Raw genomic sequence first — 24,054 nt, forward strand, 5'->3', positions numbered from 1 at the left:
CTTATCAACACTTTGGTTCCTACCCTGTCACAATAACTCCTCCCTGGCATTTTCATTCGTTGTCATGTCAAACACAGTATTCAAAGTGCCCACTAGTATATTCTAATTCTAATTCTAATATTATAGCTAATCATAATAATCATTCCATTTCCATGATTCCAACCGTTCACCCAAGTGTGTTGCTCTAAATCGCAAGTTAAATCACAATTGCAACATCTGGTTAAATATAAGGCCTAGATTGTTTGCCCATATCGTGCAGCCCCAGGTGTCAGTGTGGAAATGATCTCAAATGAGTGCCTGAAATGCAAAAAAAAAATTGGGATTGAATTTGAATTGCATAAAACAAATCAGAATGGAGAAAGAACCATTGAAATCACTTAGAATGTATGTGTTGCCACCCTAGGTTCTCACACCACTCAAAGCAAATTAATAACTTTTATTATTCAAAAACATAAAATACCGTCCAATTGTTATAAAAATACAGTGATATGACATGTTGGCCATATCGTCCAACCCTGCACAATGTGGACCTGACAGAGACAATGGAATCATTTTCAATGTTTTGGCGATTGAATGTTCACTATTTTTGCATTTGGAATTTCAATTAAAAAGCTAAAATCATTCTAATGTCATTATTTCATAATGCATTTTATATAATTTAAAAAATACAAAAAAACTGAAAATGGAGCGACCTCAAAAAGACTACTTACTGTGACCACTCCCTGCAACAGAAGCAGCGCACTGCAGGCTTTTAAACGCTGTTTTACGACATGTCAAAAAAATAAAAAAATGGGGAAAACAAAACATGCTTCCAAAGGTTTGGCTGCCTGCACGATAGCAGACATATGAAAGTTTAAATAACCTTGGTATTTACTCAATGGTGAAGGGAGGAGGTAAGGATAACAGACCAGAGAGTATCCTTGGCACACATTGTATTTTTCTTCCTTAATATTTTTAGACAGTCCACATTCGCACTGCGTTTGTACACATTCTTGGGTTTTCGAGGGTATTGTGTGATTTGCAAGCTTTCCGCTCACCCAATGGTCACGAACACTGGTGCTGTGAGTCATTATCATCTCATATTGCAAAACTGATCAGGGTGTCCTTTGAAACCATAACCTATATTATAATACAGCATTTGACACCCAATGCTAACAAGTATTTTCCAGAGAAAGCTAGCAGCTTGATATGATTCATTACTGGGCACTGTGAAGTGTGGCTTCTTGGACAGCCTAACAATTACACTATAGACCAACAACAACAACAAACCACTTCAAGTTTCTTAAAAATAACATGCAGTCTAAATCCATCTCCCACAATAAAACATTATAGCCACAGATCGTAGAGATCCCTCAGGTTGTGGTCTTGCTACTGTGGGTCAATGTCAAGTGTGATAAAGGTATAGGGCCTAAGGCTTTGAAAGGGTTACATACAGGGTAATGGATGAGCCTGACTTCTGAGTCCCCGGACTCCTATAGATCCTATAGTAGCATCTGGGGACATAGTTCTGAGAAAATAACCATTTCCTCTAGGCTTGGGAGATTATTACTGGAAAGTCACTTATCTAAAGATGAACCTGTCACTTTTCAAACCTAAACTAAGGGCACTGGGAAAAAAAGCGCCAGGAGAGGGAATGAGAAAGAGACCATGGATAAGCATTGCGGCTAGTAGCTTCAGCCGCATTCCCCTGTGACTGTATATAGGGTCTATTTGGCCATGTCTCTTTAGATTAAAGGCCTGCGTGTAGCGTATTAAACTGCTTCCTTTTACGGACCGAGAGGCATTCGTTCTCTGCTCCATCCCTGCTAGTGGGGTCATCTGTGTGATAATGCACAGATAATATAGAGGGGCTACTCGTACATGTCTATGAAATATTCATGATAAACCACTCAGAACAGAGAAGAGCAGAGCAGCCGCCAACACCACCTGAGGAACAATAGAGCGAGCCAAGCAAGGAAATAGGTTTATAGATAGCACGCAAAAACACTCCACGAGGACAGAAAGGCCGTCTTTCATAAGCAAGGTCACCGGTGTCCTTCTTATACCTTGTTCCTTCAAGGCTCTGGCTTATCTGACGCATACTGGTCAATACTAGCCACAAGCCAGTCCAACATATACTGTAGGTAAACAATCACCTGACATTATGAGTGGGGAAAATAACAAAAGTCATACAATGTAATATCCCCTCCAAGTCTAATTTTTACCCATCTAGAAAGTGAAAAGCCAGAAATGGAGGTTCATACTGACCTCACATTTCTGGTCTAACACAGGTGAACAATCATAGTCATCATAACGAGTGGGGAAGACATATGCAAAAGCACTTCCTATCAGTCCCACTGTTGTGGGGTTGCCTTCCCTGCAACCCCCATCTATGAATGTTTTACATTACTATGTCATTCCCAGAATAATGTGAAGGATGGCCTCACGATCACTGCCATCCAGACTACCACTAACAGCCCCTCCTGTCTCCAGTGTGATCATCGCCCACAAAGGCTACTGTAGACCTATGCCAGACATGTCCCTACCCCAAACCAATGCACTCATTTTATTTTCCACAAGCTTCACCTTGGGAGAGACTGGAGCCTTTGGGGGCTTTTTTGTGGCTCTTCTGTAGAGGATGTCCAAATCTGAAAGTAGATAACCGTTGGCAACTGAAACTGTAAATGCTATATGCATGCTGATGCTACATTAGCTACAAGCTTATACTGCAATGTTCTTAAAACTGAGTCTTACAAGGTAAAAAATATGACAGGACTGTTGCACTGCAAATCTCTGAGAAGGAGACAAACAAAGTCCAAACTTCTTTGCTGTCAGCTATGCAAATGCAGAGCACACATCTTGTCAAATACAATATCTAAAAGTAGAAAGATCTTGTTTGCAGGGTAGGTTTGCATTACAACTATGACTGAGCAACAACCGCCTGCAAACAATGTTTGTGTTTCTCTGTCACGTTCTCTCCATCGCTCCTTCCATCTCATTAACCCAAACATCTCTTTTCACAACACTTCCTGTCTCCCTCTGTGTTCTGTGTCACTCTTTCCGAGTCTCCTTCCCTGTCACTTCCTCTATCCTTCTAAATGTTTCTCTCTCATTTTCTCCCTCTCGCTCACTCCCTCCCACCATATGCCCCCCGGCTCCTCTCTCTTACTTTCTCTCCCTCGTTCTCCCCTCTGTCTCCCTTCTCTCTTAGGCCAGTGCCATGTTCACTAGCCAATGCTTTGCTTAAGACAGGTGTCAGCTACAATCCCTGCTACTGTTCTCCACAGAGACACAGCGCCTCTCTCTCCTTCTCTCCTACTTGCCACTGAAACAATTACACCAGATAGGCCTCAAGGTCAACAGAGCTGTCAGGCTCCACTCCAACACTGGAGCAACTTCTCCCACGTTTTGGATAGGGAAACAGGCAGAGGTGTTAATAGAGGGTTTCTGCTGCTCTGGAGTCTACAGCTGCTAGGAATTATGGACATCACACACATTTCATTTTTCTCTTCAATCAGTTATGTTAGGAGTCGTTTGTAACTTCATAGAAATATGTAATTCATTGAGACTAGAGATGCACATAGAACGAATGCAATATAGTGAAAATGAGAGCAAAGACGTATGGACAGTGCTGCCATTTCATTACAAGCTCTACACATATATTTACTTGTGAATAGAACGCATCCACTCTGGGGAAAAGAATACTGAAAGTGCCATAATGAAAAGGCTACTGATACAGAACTCATTATCTGTAGAGCTGAAGTGAATTAAAGGGACAATGAAGGAGGCCAAAGGGAAGCATTAGGAGAGATCCGCTAGTTAGGGAATCCACTTGGTGTATGACACGATGTGCACAGCCTACTTTCCTCTCATATCTGTTTATTTTCACAGCATGTCTAAATAAAATGGAGATGTGGGAGGCCACTTCGGCCCGACAAAGGTCACGTTTCCTAATGCATGAAAACTGCTTCCCGGCCAACCATGGGGCCTGCTTGAGGATATTGGCTTGTTGACCCGGGGAAAGACAGGGATCATTACATTTATCAGTTTAAATTACTTTTTTTTATTTTTTTTAACTTTTTTTGTATTTGTATTCAAAAAAATATTTTTTCTTAAAAATACTATTTTAATTGTAAACTGTTGTTACAATGAAGGATACACCTAATTTCCTGCCAAGGGGCGTTGATTTATCGGACAAAAAGAAGACGCTTGTGCTATTTCAGGGGACAATTAATTTATCCTAAACATGACCAGGAACCCAATATTGTCAGTAAAGAACAAAGCTGTATGTCCATGAAGAACACTTCCTCAAATTAAAATGTTATAAATCGCATCCAGGCACAACTGCAACAACAATTGAAGCAAGCGAAGACAAGATTAGCCTTGGCGCATAAGTAACCATGTATCTCAGAGCAGCGGAATTACTCTGTTAACATTAAATATGGCCAAAGCTACTCAGAATGTCATTTAATATCCATATTGCTATAATTAATTATGGCCCATCAACATTCATATTTCAACAATATTCTGCAACAGTGTTTGGAATAGAGAAGCTCCCTTTACATTTCCTATTTGCTTTTTTTCTCCCTCAAAGAAAGACCTTTCCATACAGTCTATAACGCTAGTGGGCCTAGTCAATTTCCACACCTGCAGGTTGAATGTGCTTAGGTAAGCTCTCCACTCTCAGAACTGTAAAGTGCTTTCTCTTATTTCATCTGACAGGCCCTTTATGGTGAATAAGATTATTCTTGCTTGTTCCTTTTTAATCAGTTTATTCTCTTTGAGCAACCTTTCATACATTACAAATGGTGCATCACCGGATATTGGAGAGGAAAACGCTGAAAATAGCTATTTTTGTAGAGCTGGTCAGTCAAAAGGAGGAAAAGGAAAAGGGCACACTATCTATAACTTCTTCAGTAACCAACATGTACAAAGGATATGCAGAAAGGGGAAATACAGTGATTTATAATTCCATACATGGTGTGTACAACTGGTCTGCTGAGTACTAGGTTGCCATTTTTTGTCACAGATATCTAAGATTAATGGATGCTGTGATATTCTTCCTTACAAAAAAAAGATAGCAGTTTCCTCTCATATCTGTTCATTTTAACAGCAGGTTAAAAGTGCAGTAACTGCAGTGGACTGTAGTATTTTGGATGCAGTAATTGCATAATAACTGCAACATACTGCAGTTATTATGCACTCCAGATACACTGCAAAATTACTGGAGTAAATGTTTTTATTTTGGAAGCAGAATTTGCTGCATACTGCAGTTATATTGCACCCTTACTGCAGGTATAATGCAGTGTACTGCACTCTGACTACACTATTTTTTCATAAGTGGTGCCCTGGTTAATGATTTATCTATTTTTTTTAACAACCTTTGTTCAACTACTGTTTTATTGATTGTTTAATGTCATACTCACAGGGAAACTGTTTTGTTAGGTAAGAAACTGGGTTGTAGAGTGTCCATTAATTCCACATCATCACACACCACCTTCACCCAGACATTTTGTCTGCTCAATTCCTTGGACCTCTCAGAGGTGCAATGACAGCTGTCAATGAAGAGGTCCGGGCAGTTTCTGTTCGTCAGGCATGTCCTCCACAACCCAACAACAATGCAAAGTAATCTCAGCATTTTCATTGTGAACTGAGCCTTTTATTGAATTGTTCTCAAGTTATCTCTTCCCGGTCTGTAAAGCAAGTGGAGACCATTTCACATAGGCTTCTTCTTGGTGGATGGTTAACTTTAGCTACCGACCAAGTGACTTGTTCTTGTATTTTAATCAAAGTCTGCGCGTTACTACTGACAACACCTGTTGTGTCTCATAATGTACATGCTACCTGTAAGTCAAAAATAAAATAAAAATCATGCATAACGAAGGTCTTTGCTTTGTAACATATTGTTTCCCCGCGCTGTGCCATTTCTATGATTTGTTTCTCATTTACACAGAAACGTGTCGCTTTTGTCGACTACCAAAACGTTCCTAGATAAAGGTTTGCAAGTTTGTTACCGGTATCCTAAAAGTTTGACGCGTGGGAATGCAGTAGCGTATTACGCCGTCTTCGCCGTCGGCAGGAACAAGATGTTCTTTCAATGTGTCGATTGTCACTTTTGTCATAGTACTCCTACTAAGTTATCCATTGTCATAACTCCGTTATCAACAGGTTGCCACAGATATTCCCATCCACGTCTCGCGTCTTCAACCATGGGACTTGTTGCGAAGTCATCAGCAGCATGGAAGCTGAAGTCCCTCCCCCTCGAAGCCAAGGGGCAAAAATGTGTATTTTTATTACATGGGTAAACCTCAAATCAATACATTCATGTAACCTGTTCTAAAACAAAAACATGTAATTGTATTTAAGACCACAGTGAACATTATATTATGCAAACCATAGAAATAAAAATGTTTAGACCTATAATTAATAGTAATTATATTTGTATGATGTCAACACACATCAATCTAAGTATCACATGGTTCTGAAATTGAATGGCACAGGGGCTCAGGCTCAGATACATCTGCCATCAGATGACCAATTGGTAAACGGTCATTGGAGGACACCCTTATAGCCTAAATAAATATATCAATTTGTTCCCTGGCTCCAGGATTCAAACTCAATGTCATGCTGAGAGAGAGATGTTAGATAATTGCTTACTTATTCAGGAAAAAATGCATCAGCACCGTCTCACCTTAGCAACTAAGAAAAAAGCATATTCTACCTTGATAATACGTGTAATCTCTAGGGAACCAAATAAAAGTACCACAGGGGAAAAAACGACATTGAAATCTCAGTCTTATAACCTATGACTGAATAAAAATTGTGCTTCATAGAAAGCTATAGCAGTAGCAGGCTCATTATTGAATGCCTCCCGTCAAGTTGATAGGCAACAATAAGCTATCAATGGACTACTGACAAACACACGAATCGACAACGCATAGTCCATGTTTTGTATACACTCATTGGAGATGAGTAATGTGGGAGCATAGACCTACAGGCTACAATATACCTATTCAACAATAAGATCCGAACGTAAAGCAAATAGATACATTCATGGCATGACTTTACACTAATAAAGCAGATATAAGATATGACTTGGTGGCTCTCACAAAATAAAAGGGGACTTGAGGGAGAAATGGGCCAGCATGTTAGAAATGCCAGGGCTGATTTCTGGTCCCAATCCGCCCCTGCAGTAGGTCCACATTTTTAGGGAGTGTAAGTTGTTCAGTACTGTATCCTACAGAAGATGAAATAATATTAATAATTTTCCACGCATGCCTGTAGTCAGAGCACAGTCCTGGGAGACGCAGAAGCCTAGACAGCTGGTTGGCCTCCTGGGCTGTGCTTCCCCTGTGTTTGCACTGTGCTCCACACCAAATTCCACTCTCATTATCCGCATTGTCTCTGACACAGGCACTGGGAGCACAAAGGAGGATTTTAAAACGTCCCATGACCCTTCTGAGCAGCCCATGTTTCTCATTCATCTCCCTGACAGGCAGTACACAGCAGTACACAGGGCAGAACAGATTCCCTCTTCCTCCCTGTTTTTCACAGAGGGAAACTAAAGCCATATGTACGCCTTATTTTCTCCCATGTTGTGCTGCCGGCCCTTTGACTGCCACTCACACTTGTTTGCACAGATGTATATTTACCTTGCTCGTGAAAGTAAGGAAGCAAATCTCCCAGTCAGCTGACCTTTGGGACGTTAGTAGGAAAATAACCAAGTTGAGCAGACATCATCATTTGACATGATAAATCTTTAATGGAGCGCAGACAGAAACATTTATTTGGATGCAGGCCAGCAGTGTTCACTGGGCTACTTGCATGGACTTAATGGAAAACAGAGTCCTCGCAGCCTCGCTGTTCTGTAAATATTTTCTTTGTGGCAGAGACGAAGATTTTCACATCGACAGCCGTGAAGTGATATCTAAACAACAAGCACATTCAAAACACATCTAAACAGTTTGAGAGAGTCAACATATGCACGCACTGTATGTTGAAAAGTGATGCTAGTAACTATATAATCATAATTTGTATTCATATAGCACTATGTTGTTATAGGTTGTTATTTAAGTATGATTTTGATCAGCCAAACATACAGCATATTGGAAATTGTGTACATGCTTTGTATTGGATTGTATTGCAGCTGCTATTTATAGCATTCTGTACATAACCCATTACTGCATTAAATAGAGAACAAAGATAGAAATACTCATTAGTGCAAAATGGAGCAAGGAAGTCAGTGATATTGAAACAACGCAAACAGTCTTTTTTTTCTAAGTCAGTGTTGGGCTGTTTTCTCAGCCACTTTTCTGTCAGCCCTAACTTGTGTTAGTGTTCACAGCTCTCCATTATTCCCTCATGACAGAGATTAATGAAGCATGGCAGCAAGGCAATCCCAGTCCTCACTAAATATTTACATGCACCGCTTCAAAAGGCCAAAGCGCTAGCTACCACACCAGGATGACAGAAGCGTCATTGTTACTTCATGACTAAGTTGTTTCTCCTTCGTATTCTCTAGGCATTTCCCCCCTTGAGTGAGTGGATTTCACTATAGAGACGAATGTCAGTGCTGACTGCCTCCACTCAAGCAATGACATAGGGTAGGCCTACGTTCAGGCTAATTCTAAAATTTTTAATCACGTTACATTTCAAACAATGTCAATAGAATGCTGACTGTGCATCCATTTCAAATGAGGCCATGACTGGTTGATCCAATCTAAATCACGATTGGAAGTCTGCTTCCTCTGAGAATGAGGTTGGCATGTGGTTTCCATGTGATATGTACGACGGTCCAGACATATGTGTACTGTACAGCATAGGGATTTCGAATTATACTGCATTTCTGGCTATGGACATGGACAGTATTTTAGGGAATGCAGTGATCAAATAAGGAGGGGGGACACAAGGCACCTGTGACAAATACACTATATAAAAAAGTATGTGTACAACCCTTCAAATGAGTTAATTTGGCTATTTCAGCCAGACCCATTGCTGACAGGTGTATAAAATCGAGCACACAGCCATGCAATCTCCATAGACAAACATTGGCAGTATAATGGCCTTACTGAAGAGCTCAGTGACTTTCAACACGGCAAGGTCATAGGATGCCACCTTTCCAACAAGTCAGTACTTCAAATGTCTGCCCTGCTAGAGCTTCTCTGGTCAACTGTAAGTGTTGTTTTTGTGAGGTAGAAACATCTAGGAGCAACAATGGCTCAGCTGTGAAGTGGTAGGCCACACAAGCTCAGAATGGGACCTCTGAAGTGCATAGTGCGTAAAAATAGTCTGTCCTCGGTTGCAACATTCACTACCGAGATCCAAACTGCTTCTGGAAGCAACGTCAGCACAATAACTGTTCGTCAGGAGCTTCATGAAATGGGTTTCCATGGTCGAGCAGCCGATTTTGTGCTTCCAACTTCGTGGAAAACCTTCCCAGAAGAGTGGAGGCTGTTATAGCAGCAAAGGGGGGACCAACTACATATTAATACCCATGATTTTGGAACGAGATGTTCGACAAGCAGTTGTCCACATACCTTTGGTCATGTAGTGTATGTTTGCGACACAAATTTGATGGGTATACAAATGTGAGTGGAAAGGCAGCACTAAATAACTGAATGCTCAACGTCACTGCCACTTAGGAAATAACCTCATCAGGGGGCCAAATAATGCATATTACTGAATGTTCATCCAAACAAGATACAGACAGTACCTATAATGCCATGGGTAGAAGACATTAGGTCTGTAGTGTTTCAAGACTAGTCCTGGACTAAGAAATACACTGTGCAGGACTATGCATAATCTGTGTCTGGAACACTGGGTATATAAACAAAATCGCAATGGTGCCAAGAAGAAACAGAGGAGGAAACCAGAGTTGCTTTCAAACTTTCAGCATGTCAAGTGATCTGGCCTGTGTGAGCTGGCTTGTTGACGTACCCACCATGTACCCACAGTGTTCCAGTGGCAGGGCGGAACCGGCTGATCCACTGACCAACCCTGACCACCAGCCACCAGATCACTGCTTAACTACTTCACTGAGGGTTTGGTCCGGGCATAATGTTCAAAACAGAGACCATAGGAAACCCAAATTACTTCTATTGAGGCCATTTTATGACGTTCAGTATGCTATACTGGTTATTTTACCATTGGTTGTTTGCTGAGGGATAGGCTAGGCACTTGTTTGGCAAATCTATTTCACGAGGGTATATGATCGTTGCATAACACACATTTTTATCAGTTTGATCATTAGTTGTCACTGTGTTTTTTATCTGTATACTATAGGTATTTGACACAAAATCACACACTGTCCTGCTATACACTAGTGCCAGTAGAAAAGCATGCCCTATGATGAAGGCTTTGCTGTTCGACAGTCATTCATTCAATCTGTTACCTAGTGTAGCTACTACTCATTAGCCTGAAGACAAGCTAGACCTTCAGTTTCTCTATTGTATTTGTGCAGAATTTGCTTGTATTTTTTCCCCGATGTACATGAGAAAAGGGTATTTCGTTTCCTAATCGTTCTCAACTAAATCCAAAGCACAAAATGCAGACAACTTATAAAAAAACAAAATACATATAGTAAATTAGCTATATAGACAATTTACTTATAGATCTAAAAGTGATCTAAAAGTGGATCCAATCCTTCTAGAAAGAAATCTTCATCGGCCGAGTAAAAATCTGAGTAAAAATTGTTTTGTCCCACCCAGGTCAACTGCATATCCCTGGAAAGCTTATCTCATTGTGTCTTTCAACAATATATCCTTTTATTTTATTCACCACAGACTGGAGGATATAGAGGGTTTGGATGATGACGTTTGGGAGCCACCCCTCCCCAGCAACCGCCCCCACTGATCCAGGTCTTCATCCCCCACTGCTATGTCAATCACCCCATCAATGGTTCTACATCCACTTTTCATAGACCTATTAAAAAATAAAATAGGGGCTTGTGGCACCATTCTTCCTAACAGAATCAGTTCCCCCAAGACCAAGGTAAACAACATGACAAAGAGAGCGGCATGGGATCAGGACAAACAAGCTGCTTTTTGTGAAATGGAAGGACACTAGGGAAATAACCATGCTCACCACACAGCATAAGGCATTCAATAATAACCATGTCTCAACAAGGGTGATTGTCCCCATTCCTGTTTCTGTGAAGGACTACAATGGCAGCATGGAGGGTGTCAACCTATCTGATGCTCTGATAGGCTACTACCAGGTCCTCCACAAGACCAGGTAGTTGCGTAATACTTTTTTAAAATCACTTTGTGGACATTGACAGATTTCCACTGCTCTAATGTCCATTGCTCGTGTTCTTTGTCCCAAGCAAGTCTCTTCTTCTTATTGATGTACTTTAGTAGTGGTTTCTTTGCAGCAAGACGACCATGAAGGTCTGATTCAACTTGTTAGCCAGGGTTCGTGAAGATAACCAATCATTTACAACTTTCAGATGAGACTGAAATAAGGTGACGATTAATATTGACTGCTATTGATGTAAAATATTACTAGGTCTTTAAGAGTTTATTCGGAAGATAACAGCTCTATAAATATTATTTCATGGTGCCCCGACTTTCTAGTTAATTACATTTACATGATTAGCTCAATCAGGTAATATTAGTAACAGAGAAAGGATTTTATAGAATAGCATATCACTTAATCCGGCAAAGCCAAAGGCACGACACCTGTGTAACCACGCTTGTGTTTGATAATTCATTTTTATATATGTTTTAATGTACAGTACCAGTCAACTACTAGTGAAGACATCAAAACTATGAAATAATACATATGGAATCCTTCAGTAACAATTTAATTTTTAAACAAATCAAAATATATTTTAGATGCTTTTTTAGCAGCCACCTTTTGCCTTCATGAAAGCTTTGCACACTCTTGGCATTCTCTCAACCAGCTCACATGGAATGCTTTTCCAACAGTTTTGATGAGCACTTGTTGGCTGCTTTTCCTTCACTCTGTAATCCAACTAATCCCAAACCATCTTAATTGGGTTGAGGTCGGGTGATTGTAGAGGCCAGGTCATCTGATGCAGAACTCCATCACTCTCCTTCTTGGTCAATTAGCCCTTACACAGCCTGAAGGTGTTTAGTCCTGTTGAAAAACAAATGAAAGTCCCACTAAGCGCAAAGCAGATGGGATGGCGTATTGCTGCAGAATGCTGTGGTAGCCATGCTGGTTAAGTGCGCCTTGAATTCAAAATAAGTCACTGAAAGTGTCATCAGCAAAGCACCCCCACGCCATCACACCTCCTCCTCCATGCTTCACGGTGAGAACCACACATGCGGAGATCATCCGTTCACCTACTCTGCGTCTCACAAAGACATAGGGGTTGGAACCAAAAATCTCAAATTTGAACTCATCAGACCAAAGGACAGATTTACACTGCTCTAATGTCCATTGCTCGTGTTCCTTGTCCCAAGCAAGTCTCTTCTTCTTATTGGTGTTCTTTAGTAGTGGTTTCTTTGCAGCAATACGGCCATGAAGGCTAGATTCATACAGTCTCCTCTGAACAGTTGATGTCAAATCAAATCAAATGTTATTGGTCACATACACATGGTTAGCAGATATTATTGTGAATGTAGCGAAATGCTTGTGATTCTAGTTCCGACAGCACAGCAATATCTTACAAGTAATCCAACAATTCCACAACAACTACCTAATACACACAAATATAAGTAAAGGAATGGAAGAATATGTACACTATCGTTCAAAAGGATGGGGTCACAAAGAAATGTCCTAGTTCTTGAAAGAAAAGCAATTTTTTTGTCCTTAAATAACATTAAATTGATCAGAAATACAATTTTCACATTGTTGATGTTGTAAATGACTATTTTTAGCTGGAAACGTCTGATTTTTAATGGAATATCTACATAGCCGTACAGAGACCCATTATCAGCAACCATCATTCCTGTGTTCCAATGGCACGTTGTGTTCGCTAATCTAAGTTTAGCATTTTAAGAAGATAATTGATCGTTAGAAAACCTTTTGCAATTATGTTAGCACAGCTGAAAACTGTTGTCCTGATTAAACAAGCAATAAAACTGCTTCTTTAGACTAGTTGAGAATCTGGAGCATCAGAATTTGTTGGTTCGATTCCATCTCAAAAGGGCCAGAAACAAAGTACTTTCTTCTGGAACTCGTCAGTCTATTCTTGTTCTGAGAAATGAAGGCTATTCCATGCGAGATTTTGCCAAGAAACTGAAGATCTTGTCACACCAAACTTTTGAACTTTTGTACATATGAGATGAGTAATGCAAGATATGTAAACATGATTAAAGTGGTATTATTAAAGTGACTAGTGATCCATTTATTAAAGTGGCCAATGATTTCAAGTCTATATTTATGGCAGCAGCTTCTCTGTGCCAGTGAAGGCTGTTCAACAGTCTGATGGCCCTGAGATAGAAGCTGTTTTTCAGTTTCTCGATCCCAGCTTTGATGCACTTTGTTCTTACCTCTCCTTCCGGATAGTAGCAGGGTGAACAAATCAAATCTAAGTTTGCCACGTGCGCCAAATATAACAGGTGTAGACCTTACAGTGAAATGCTTACTTACAGGCTCTAACCAATAGTGCAAAAAAGGTATTTGGTAAACAATAAGTAAGTAAAGAAATAAAACAACAGTAAAAAGACAGGCTATATACAGTAGCGAGGCTATAAACGTAGCGAGGCAAAATACAGACACCGGTTAGTCAGGCTGATTGAGGTAGTATGTACAAGTAGATATGGTTAACGTGACTATGCATATATGATAAACAGAGAGTAGCAGCAGTGTAAAAAGATGGGTTGGGAGGGGTTGGGGGAGTACAAAATGCAAATAGTCCGGGTAGCCATTTGACTACCTGTTCAGGAGTCTTATGGCTTGGGGGTAAAAACTGTTGAGAAGCCTTTTTGTCCTAGACTTGGCACTCTGGTACCGCTTGCCATGCGGTAGTAGAGAGAACAGTCTATAACTGGGGTGGCTGGGGTCTTTGACAATTTTTAGGGCCTTCCTGGATGGCAGGCAGCTTAACCCCAGTGATAGCCCCTGAGGGGGAATAGCCTTTGTCGTGCCCTCTTCACAACTGTCTTGGTGTGTTTGGACCATTCTATTTTGTTGTCGATGTGGACAGGCAATGGCTCGGGTGGTTGTTGTCCTTGATGATCTTTTTGGTCTTCCTGTGACATCGGGTGCTGTAGGTGTCCTGGAGGTCAAGTAGTTCACCCCCGGTGATGTGTTGTGCAGACCGCACCACAATCTGGAGAGCCCTGTGTTTGTGGGCGGTGCAGTTGCCGTACCAGGCGGTGATACAGCCTGACATGATGCTCTCAATTTTGCATCTGTAGTTTGTGAGGGTTTTAAGTGACAAGCCACATTTCCTCAGCCTCCTGAGGTTGAAGAAGCGCTGTTGCGCCTTCTTCACCACACTGTTTGTGTGGGTGGACCATTTAAGTTTGTCTGTGAAGTGTGCGCCGAGGAACTTAAAACTTTCCACCTTCTACAATGCTGTCCCATCGATGTGGATAGGGGGGTGCTCCCTCTGCTGTTTCCTGAAGTCCACGATCATCAACTTTGTTTTGTTGACGTTGAGTGTGAGGTTGTTTTCCTGACACCACACTTTGAGTGCCCTCACCTCCTCCCTGTAGGCTGTCTCGTCATTGTTGGTAATCAAGCCTACTACTGTTGTGTCATCTGCAAACTTGATGATTGAGTTGGAGGTGTGCATGGCCACGTAGTCATGGGTGAACAGGGAGTACAGGAGGGGTCTGAGCATGCACCCTTGTTGGGCCCCATTGTTGAGGATCAGCGAAGTGGAGGTGTTGTTTTCTACCTTCACCACCTGCGTAGCTGCCTGTCAGAAAGTTCAGGACCCAATTGCACATGGCGGGATTGAGACCCAGGGCCTCAAGCTTAATGATGAGCTTGGAGGGTGCTATGGTGTTGAATGCTGAGCTATAGTCAATGAACAGCATTATTACATAGATATTCCTCTTGTCCAGATGGGATAAGGCAGTGTGCAGTGTGATGGCGATTTTATCATCTGTGGACCTATTCATGATGACAGAATTGAGTGTTACAGGGAGAAAGTAATTTAGTTCAGTTACCTTAGCATTCTTGTGTACAGGAACAATGGTGGCCATCTTGAAGTATGTGGGGACAGCAGACTGGGATAGGGAGAGATTGAATATGTCTGAAAACACACTATCCTGCTGGTCTGCGCATGCTCTGAGGACGAAGCTAGGGTTGCCGTCTGGGCCGGCAGCCTTGCGAGAGTTAACACGTTTAAATGTCTTACTCACGTCAGCCACGGAGAAGGACAGCCCACAGTCCATGGTAGCGGGCAGCGTCGGTGGCACTGTATTATCCAAAGCGGGCAAAGAAGGTGTTTAGTTTGTCTGTAAGCAAAACGTCGGTGTCCGCGACGTGGCGGGTTTTCCTTTTGTAGTCTGTGATTGTCTGTAGACCCAGCCACATACGTCTCGTGTCTGAGCAGTTGAATTGCAACTCCATTTTGTCTCTATACTGACATTTTGCTTGTTTGATTGCCTTGTGGCGGGAATAACTACACTGTTTGTATTCGGCCATATTCCCAGTCACCTTTCCATGGTTAAATGCGGTGGTTCCCGCTTTCAGTTTTGCGCGAATGCCCCCATCTATCCATGGTTTCTGGTGAGAGTAGGTTTTAATGTTGAGATGTGTCTGTTACTTGAACTCTGTGAAGCATATATTTGGCCTGCAATTTCTGAGGCTGGAAACTCTAATGAAATTATCCTCTGCAGCAGAGGTAATTATGGGTCTTCCTTTCCTATGGCAGGCCTCATGAGAGCCAGTTTCATCACAGCGCTTGATGGTTATTGTGACTGCACTTGAAGTAACGTTCAAATTCTTGAAATTTTCCGGATTGACTGACCTTCATGTCTTAAAGTAATGATGGATTGTCATTTTCTCTTTGCTTATTTGAGCTGTTCTTGCCATAATATTGACTTGGTCTTTTACCAAATAAGGCTATCTTCTGTATACCACCCCTACCTTGTCACAACACAACTGATTGGCTTAAACACATTAAGAAGGAAAGAAATTCCACAAATTAACTTTTAACAAGGCACACCTGTGTCACGTTCTGACCATCGTTTGTGTGTGTTTTCCTTGTTTTAGTGTTGGTCAGGACGTGAACTGGGTGGGCATTCTATGTTGGATGTCTTGTTTGTCTATTTCTATGTCTGGCCTGATATGGTTCTCAATCAGAGGCAGGTGTTAGTCATTGTCTCTGATTGGGAACCATATTTAGGTAGCCTGGGTTTCACTGTGTGTTTGTGGGTGATTGTTCCTGTCTATGTGTTTTTCACCAGATAGGCTGTTTTAGGTTTTCGTTACGTTCATCACGTTCTTTATTTTGTAGTGTTTGCATTGATTCGTGTTTTACGTTTGTTCATTAAAACATGGATCGCAATCTACACGCTGCATTTTGGTCCGACTCTCCTTCTCATAAAGAAAACCGTTACAGAATCACCCACCACCAACGGACCAAGCAGCGTGTCAACAGGCAGGAGCAGCGCGAGGAGAAGCGCAATAAGGATTTCTGGACATGGGAGGAAATCCTCGACGGGAGAGGACCCTGGGCTAAACCAGGGGAGTGTAGCCGCACTAAGGTGCAGCGAGAGAAGAAACAACAGGAACAGCCCAAGGAGGAGTACAGTATGGAGTATACTACTTGGGAGGAGATCGACAGGTGGGCGGCCGACCCAGGGAGAGTGCCGGAGCCAGCCTGGGATTCGCTGGAGCAGTGCGAGGAAGGTTACCGTAGAATGGAGGCGGTGAAAGCAGAGAGGCGCTGGTATGAGAAGGCAGCACGGCGACGCGGATGGAAGCCTGAGAGGCAGCCCCAAACATTTCTTGGGGGGGGGCTAACAGGGAGTATGGCTATGTCAGGTAGGAGACCTGGGCAGACTCCCTGTGCTTACCGGGGGGCTAGAGAGACCGGACAGGCACCGTGTTATGCAGTGGTGCGCACGGTGTCTCCAGTGCGGGTACATAGCCCGGTGCGGTATATTCCAGCTCCGCGTGTCTGCCGGGCTAGATTGAGCGTCGAGCCTAATGCCATGAAGCCGGCTCTACGCAGCTGGTCCCCAGTGCGTCTCCTTGGGCCGGTTTACATGGCACCAGCCTTGCGCTCGGTGTCTCCGGTTCGCCTGCATAGTCCAGTGCGGGCTATTCCACCTCGCCGCACTGGCAGGGCGACCGTGAGCATTCAACCAGGTAAGGTTGGGCAGGCTCGGTGCTCAAGAGCTCCAGTGCGCCTGCACGGTCCGGTTTTTCCAGTACCACCTCCACACCCCAGCCCTCCGGTAGCAGCTCCCCGCACCAGGCTTCCTGTGCGTGTCCTCGGCCCAGTACCACCAGTGCCAGCACCACGCATCAGGCCTATAGTGCGCCTCGCCTGTCCAGCGCTGTCGGAGCCCTCCTCCTCTCCAGCGCTGTCGGAGTCTCCCGCCTGTTTAGCGCTGTTAGAGCCTTCCTTCTCTACAGCGCTGCCGGAGTCTCCCGCCTGTTCAGAGCTGCCAGTCTGCAAGGAGCTGCCAGTCTGCAAGGAGCTGCCAGTCTGCATAGAGCTGCCAGTCTGTAAGGAGCTGCCAGTCTGCAAGGAGCCGCCAGAGCTGCCTGTCTGCAGGATGCCGCCAAAGCTGCCAGTCTGCAAGGAGCCGCCAGAGCTGCCAGTCTGCAAGGAGCCGCCAGAGCTGCCAGTCAGCATGGAACAGCCAGGGCCGCCAGTCAGCATGGAGCAGCCAGGGCCGCCAGTCAGCATGGAGCAGCCAGGGCCGCCAGTCAGCATGGAGCAGCCAGTCAGCATGGAGCAGCCAGTCAGCATGGAGCAGCCAGAGCAGCCAGTCAGCATGGAGCAGCCAGAGCTGCCAGTCAGCATGGAGCAGCCAGTCAGCATGGAGCAGCCAGAGCTGCCAGTCAGCATGGAGCAGCCAGTCAGCATGGAGCAGCCAGAGCTGCCAGTCAGCATGGAGCAGCCAGTCAGCATGGAGCAGCCAGAGCTGCCAGTCAGCATGGAGCAGCCAGTCAGCATGGAGCAGCCAGAGCTGCCAGTCATCATGGAGCAGCCAGTCAGCATGGAGCAGCCAGATCTGCCAGTCGACCAGACTCTCCCAGATCTGCCAGTCGACCAGACTCTCCCAGATCTGCCAGTCGACCAGACTCTCCCAGATCTGCCAGTCGACCAGACTCTTCCAGATCTGCCAGTCGACCAGACTCTTCCAGATCTGCCAGTCGACCAGACTCTTCCAGATCTGCCAGTCGACCAGACTCTTCCAGATCTGCCAGTCGACCAGACTCTTCCAGATCTGCCAGTCGACCAGACTCTTCCAGATCTGCCAGTCGACCAGACTCTTCCAGATCTGCCAGTCGACCAGAATCTTCCAGATCCGCCAGTCGACCAGAATCTTCCAGATCCGCCAGTCGACCAGACTCTTCCAGATCCGCCAGTCGACCAGACTCTTCCGGATCCGCCAGTCGACCAGACTCTTCCGGATCCGCCAGTCGACCAGACTCTTCCAGAACCGCCAGCCAGCCAGGATCTGCCGGATCCAACCACCTGCCTGAGCTTCCTCTCAGTGCTGAGCTTCCTCTCAGTGCTGAGCTTCCTCTCAGTGCTGAGCTACCCATCAGTCCCGAGCTACCTCTGTCCCGAGCTGCCCCTCTGTCCCGAGCGGTCTTTAAGGAGGGTAACCTATCTATGGACGCTAAGGAGGTGGACTAAAACTGTTATGGAGTGGGGTCCACGTCCAGCGCCAGAGCCGCCACCGCGGACAGATGCCCACCCACACCCTCCCCCATAGGTTTAAGTTGTGCGTCCGGAGTCCGCACCTTGGAGGGGGGGTACTGTCACGTTCTGACCATCGTTTGTGTGTGTTTTCCTTGTTTTAGTGTTGGTCAGGACGTGAACTGGGTGGGCATTCTATGTTGGATGTCTTGTTTGTCTATTTCTATGTCTGGCCTGATATGGTTCTCAATCAGAGGCAGGTGTTAGTCATTGTCTCTGATTGGGAACCATATTTAGGTAGCCTGGGTTTCACTGTGTGTTTGTGGGTGATTGTTCCTGTCTATGTGTTTTTCACCAGATAGGCTGTTTTAGGTTTTCGTTACGTTCATCACGTTCTTTATTTTGTAGTGTTTGCATTGATTCGTGTTTTACGTTTGTTCATTAAAACATGGATCGCAATCTACACGCTGCATTTTGGTCCGACTCTCCTTCTCATAAAGAAAACCGTTACAACCTGTTAATTGAAATGCATTACAGGTGACTGACTACCTCATGAAGCTGGCTGAGAAAAGGCCAAGAGTATGCAAAGCTGTCAAAGGTAAAGGGTGGCTACTTTGAAGAATCTCAAATATAAAATATACTTTGATTTGTTTAACACTTTTTTGGTTACTACATGATACCATATGCACAATTTCATAGTTTTGATGTCTTCACTATTATTCTAAAAAAAATTAAATAGAAAAATAAAGAGAAACCCTGAGTGAGTAGGTGTGTCCAAACTTTTGACTGGTACTGTATATGTGTTAATTTTATATTGTTTTTGTAAACAGTTAATTTATATGTGGGACCAACACATTGAATATGCCTAGGCAAAACGTTCAAGCACTTTGGAGAAGTGTGTATCCCCCGACACCACCACAACGTTTGAGAGAGGTTGCTGTTGTAGAAATGTTGTTTTTATAATGAACAATAACTTTTAGGCACATACAGTGGGCAAAAAAAAGTGCAATTACCACATTCGGACACTTTCAAGAGGTTACAAGGGGTTAAAAGGACACTTGAATGTACCCTGGATACCCCTTAACACCACCAGAATGTTTTATATGGAGGTTGATATGGAATAAATTGTGTTTTTATATTGAACAAATATAATTTAGGGATTGCAAATATGTAATAGCACTGGAGTTATCTCATTTACAGACATAGGCCACTTTGGAGACGTTTAGGGACTCTTTGAAACATCCCGTGACCACACCTGACACCACTTATTAAAACATCTGCCAATTTCAAGTTGTTAGGTCTATTGATCCCATTTTTTCCTCCTGATATTGTTCATATGTTGTGGAAGCCATCTGATGTGTTTCCAGCTCTGGGCATCAATAATTCACTTACAGCTTCTCAATGAAAGATGACTTGTGGGGGGGCGGAGTTGGCCAGTTTTATGACGGTAGTAAATACCTTGCAGGAACACACTCTCCCACTCTGCAGAAATGGAAGTTAATCCTTTCACACGTACCACCCCATGGGTGTGATCGTTCTATAGGGTCCCTGAAGCGTACGATCACACCTGTGTGATTAGAACACTTCTTTAGAACGGACAGTTTGTGTGACGCAACAATCAGCGTTTGAGCTGGCCACACTTTTTTTCCAGAAACTATTTACACAAAGACAGTCCTTACAAAGTTATGTCCAGAATGTGAGCAGTTTATTTTTGGATGCAATGTTCAGATAATCACAGAAGTATCTGTAGCATAACACAATCATCCAAATTGGAACATTTTTGGTTACATTTGTCCTAGCGCTAACTGAGGTAAGATTGACGCAACACAAGCGGTCATATTTTATAACTCTTGGCTGACATAAACTACAATATGAATTAGCTAAGAGCAATTACTATTTACAATTATTCACGCGTGAGCTCACCATTGATCGAAATAATTGAGTAAAACACTTTCTAGAAATCTAATGAAATCCGACAATGATTAGTTTCAGCGTGCTTTTTTTCCTTACAGAAACCAAATGTAATAAGAGAAGACAAGATGAGCTTGGTATGTTTATAGCATGCATGTTGAAGGGGTGTGTTGTCTACCATCGTTCACATTCCACTATTCACTTCCAGAAGTTCTCAAAAAAATTGTGAACCCTTACTCACCTCATTTTGTTATAGCATCTTTGGTCCGACAGACGATTGATTACGTGAAACCCAGAATGCATTGTATGTCAACAAACATGGCTCCACACATAGCTGGAATTAGCTTAACTCATCATAACCAGTACAACTTTTTTTTAAAGTATTTTACACACATAATATGAGCCCATTACAATCTATGCAAGAATCTGAATGCATGATGTATCACTGGTACTTGAAAAACATGAATGAAACAGTCAATCAATAATCAATAATTACCACACAAAACATTTTCTGATAGTGATTTATTAATACAAATGGCGCGTGCAGGCAGTCAATCACTTAACCTCTCACTCCCACTCTGAGCCATTCAGTGTTGTTGTTTATGTATGTAGCTAGTGAGCTAAGCTGTAGCATTAGCAATGTCTTTCAAAAGGAGACAACTCACAAATGCGGAAATTCTGGAGATTTAAAAAAAATCTGACAATGAGTCTGAAAGTCAGGAATCAGATTCTAACAGTGACAGTGAGGAGCTGCCCCCCAGCCATTGAGAACCCTGAATCTGAGGATCCCTTGTCCACTGACAAAGTCCCAGTTTCCTTTGAAGATGCTGGTGGTGATGGAGACAGACGGACAGTGGATGAAGTACAGGAGTTCTGTGCTAGCTGGCAGGCTGCCAGCCATTTCAATCTGAGGCAGAGTGCTTCAAGTTATTTCTGACAGAGGAGCTGGTGGGAGACATACCAGAGACCAATCACCTATGCCTTGGATCTACAGGAGAAGAGAGAGCCAGGAGTGTGGGGGGAGGGGCAACCACAATTAGTGAAATGTATACCTTCCTGGTGACAGTCTTTCTCATGGGGATAGTAAAGAAGAACTCCCTAAGAGAATACTGGAGCACAGATCCTATGTTTGTAACTCCCTTCTTTGCCACCCTCTTTTCCCAAGGCTGCTTCCTAGTTCTGCTGCGATGACCGCATTTCATCAACAATGCTACTGCCATCCTAAATGATCCGTTATGCAAAATAAGAAATGTCAACAGCTGGCAGTAAAGTGGCATGACAAACGAGACATCCATGTCCTCTCCACTGTCCATGTTGGCCACAGGGAAGGTGGACCACCTGACTACGTGCTTGACTATAACCTCAAAACGGCAGTGGATAAGGCGGACATGATGAACAACTTTGAGGAATGCACTCAGAAAACGACCAAGTGGTATAAGAAGATATTTTTCCATCTGATCAACGGAGCCCTCAATGGCCACATAGTTCACCTCCAACTAACAGGTGAGATGATTACTGAATAAGTGATATTTTGTAATTGGACATACAGTTCACATGCAAATCACATACAGAAACTATTAACATAATAAGGCACTTACTTTGATAGAAACGCGTAAGGTGGGGTAGCTTCAATATACAACAAGCCAGTACTTCTCTGATGCAATTAGAATTGCTTTACAGAGCTAATAAAGAATGTAGCTAGCTACATAAGCACGATTGAATATAGCACCAAAAAGGTTATGAAATGAGTAACTTTATCTTGCGTGCCTGCAGTTATAAGGAATATACAGTGCCTTGCGAAAGTATTCGGCCCTCTTGAACTTTGCGACCTTTTGCCACATTTCAGGCTTCAAACATAAAGATATAAAACTGTATTTTTTTGTGAAGAATCAACAACAAGTGGGACACAATCATGAAGTGGAACGACATTTATTGGATATTTCAAACTTTTTTTAACAAATCAAAAACTGAAAAATTAGGCGTGCAAAATGATTCAGCCCCCTTAAGTTAATACTTTGTAGCGCCACCTTTTGCTGCGATTACAACTGTAAGTCGCTTGGGGTATGTCTCTATCAGTTTAGCACATCGAATGACTTGGCCATTCTAACACCTGGATATGTTTATTTTTGAACCATTCCATTGTAGATTTTGCTTTATGTTTTGGATCATTGTCTTGTTGGAAGACAAATCTCTGTCCCAGTCTCAGGTCTTTTGCAGACTCCATCAGGTTTTCTTCCAGAATGGTCCTGTATTTGGCTCCATCCATCTTCCCATCAATTTTAACCATCTTCCCTGTCCCTGCTGAAGAAAAGAAGGCCCAAACCATGATGCTGCCACCACCATGTTTGACAGTGGGGATGGTGTGTTCAGCTGTGTTGCTTTTACGCCAAACATAACGTTAAACTTCTTCACAACAGTATCTCGGACCTGCCTGGTGTGTTCCTTGTTCTTCATGATGCTCTCTGCGCTTTTAACGGACCTCTGAGACTATCACAGTGCAGGTGCATTTATACGGAGACTTGATTACACACAGGTGGATTGTATTTATCATCATTAGTCATTTAGGTCAACATTGGATCATTCAGAGATCCTCACTGAACTTCTGGAGAGAGTTTGCTGCACTGAAAGTAAAGGGGCTGAATAATTTTGCACGCCCAATTTTTCAGTTTTTGATTTGTTAAAAAAGTTTGAAATATCCAATAAATGTCGTTCCACTTCATGATTGTGTCCCACTTGTTGTTGATTCTTCACAAAAAAATACAGTTTTATATCTTTATGTTTGAAGCCTGGAATGTGGCAAAAGGTCGCAAAGTTCAAGAGGACCGAATACTTTCGCAAGGCACTGTACACAAAAATATGATGCTACAGTAGAAACGTCATAACACGACATGCAGAAACCTTTATAACGTAATGAGGCTCTTACTTTGATAGAAATGCACACATTTCCAAAGTTATTATTGGTAACGAAAACAACTATGACTGTGATGCAGGCAACAGACGGAAAATGTGAACAGTGTGTGCAGGACGGGAGATGAGCAAATGTCTGCAGACTTGAACTGCACAAACAATTGGGAAGTGTTTGGGGAACTTTGTCCAGGTCAGAAATATCATAAACATTTATTGGTCCGCAAAAGTAAAATGGACTACTTTTATGTGAATGAATGAAGCGGAACACACCTCATTTCAAACTGTTCTTAGAAAATAAAAAACATGTTAGAAAATAATTTGAAATTGACAAGTTGAAAACAGCCTATTAATAAAAACAGGCTGTAGGCCTTGGCAAACGGCAGCACGGATTAAATGTACTGTTGCATAACAATCACATTCTGTAATGGAGAGAATGTTCTAACATCACGTGCATAAAAAAACTCACGCTGGGGCAACCATTAGAGATATTTGGAACTAAAAATTCC

General features: G+C 42.9%; 1 protein-coding gene across 2 annotated transcripts in view; it reads right to left on the reverse strand.

Moving 5' to 3' along the window:
- The window catches only part of LOC110502313 (adhesion G protein-coupled receptor A3), a 260,754-nt gene extending 254,554 nt beyond the window's left edge, over positions 1-6,200 (reverse strand). For both annotated transcript variants that reach the window (XM_036959858.1, XM_036959857.1), the window contains exon 1: positions 5,406-6,200. In XM_036959858.1, coding sequence (XP_036815753.1) covers positions 5,406-5,623 — 218 coding nt within the window. In that variant the 5' untranslated portion in view covers positions 5,624-6,200. The remainder of the gene's footprint in view (positions 1-5,405) is intronic.
- Between the last annotated feature and the right edge of the window lie 17,854 nt (positions 6,201-24,054).

The sequence above is a fragment of the Oncorhynchus mykiss genome, chromosome 23 (genome assembly GCF_013265735.2).
Source record: "Oncorhynchus mykiss isolate Arlee chromosome 23, USDA_OmykA_1.1, whole genome shotgun sequence".
Lineage (NCBI taxonomy): Eukaryota > Metazoa > Chordata > Actinopteri > Salmoniformes > Salmonidae > Oncorhynchus > Oncorhynchus mykiss.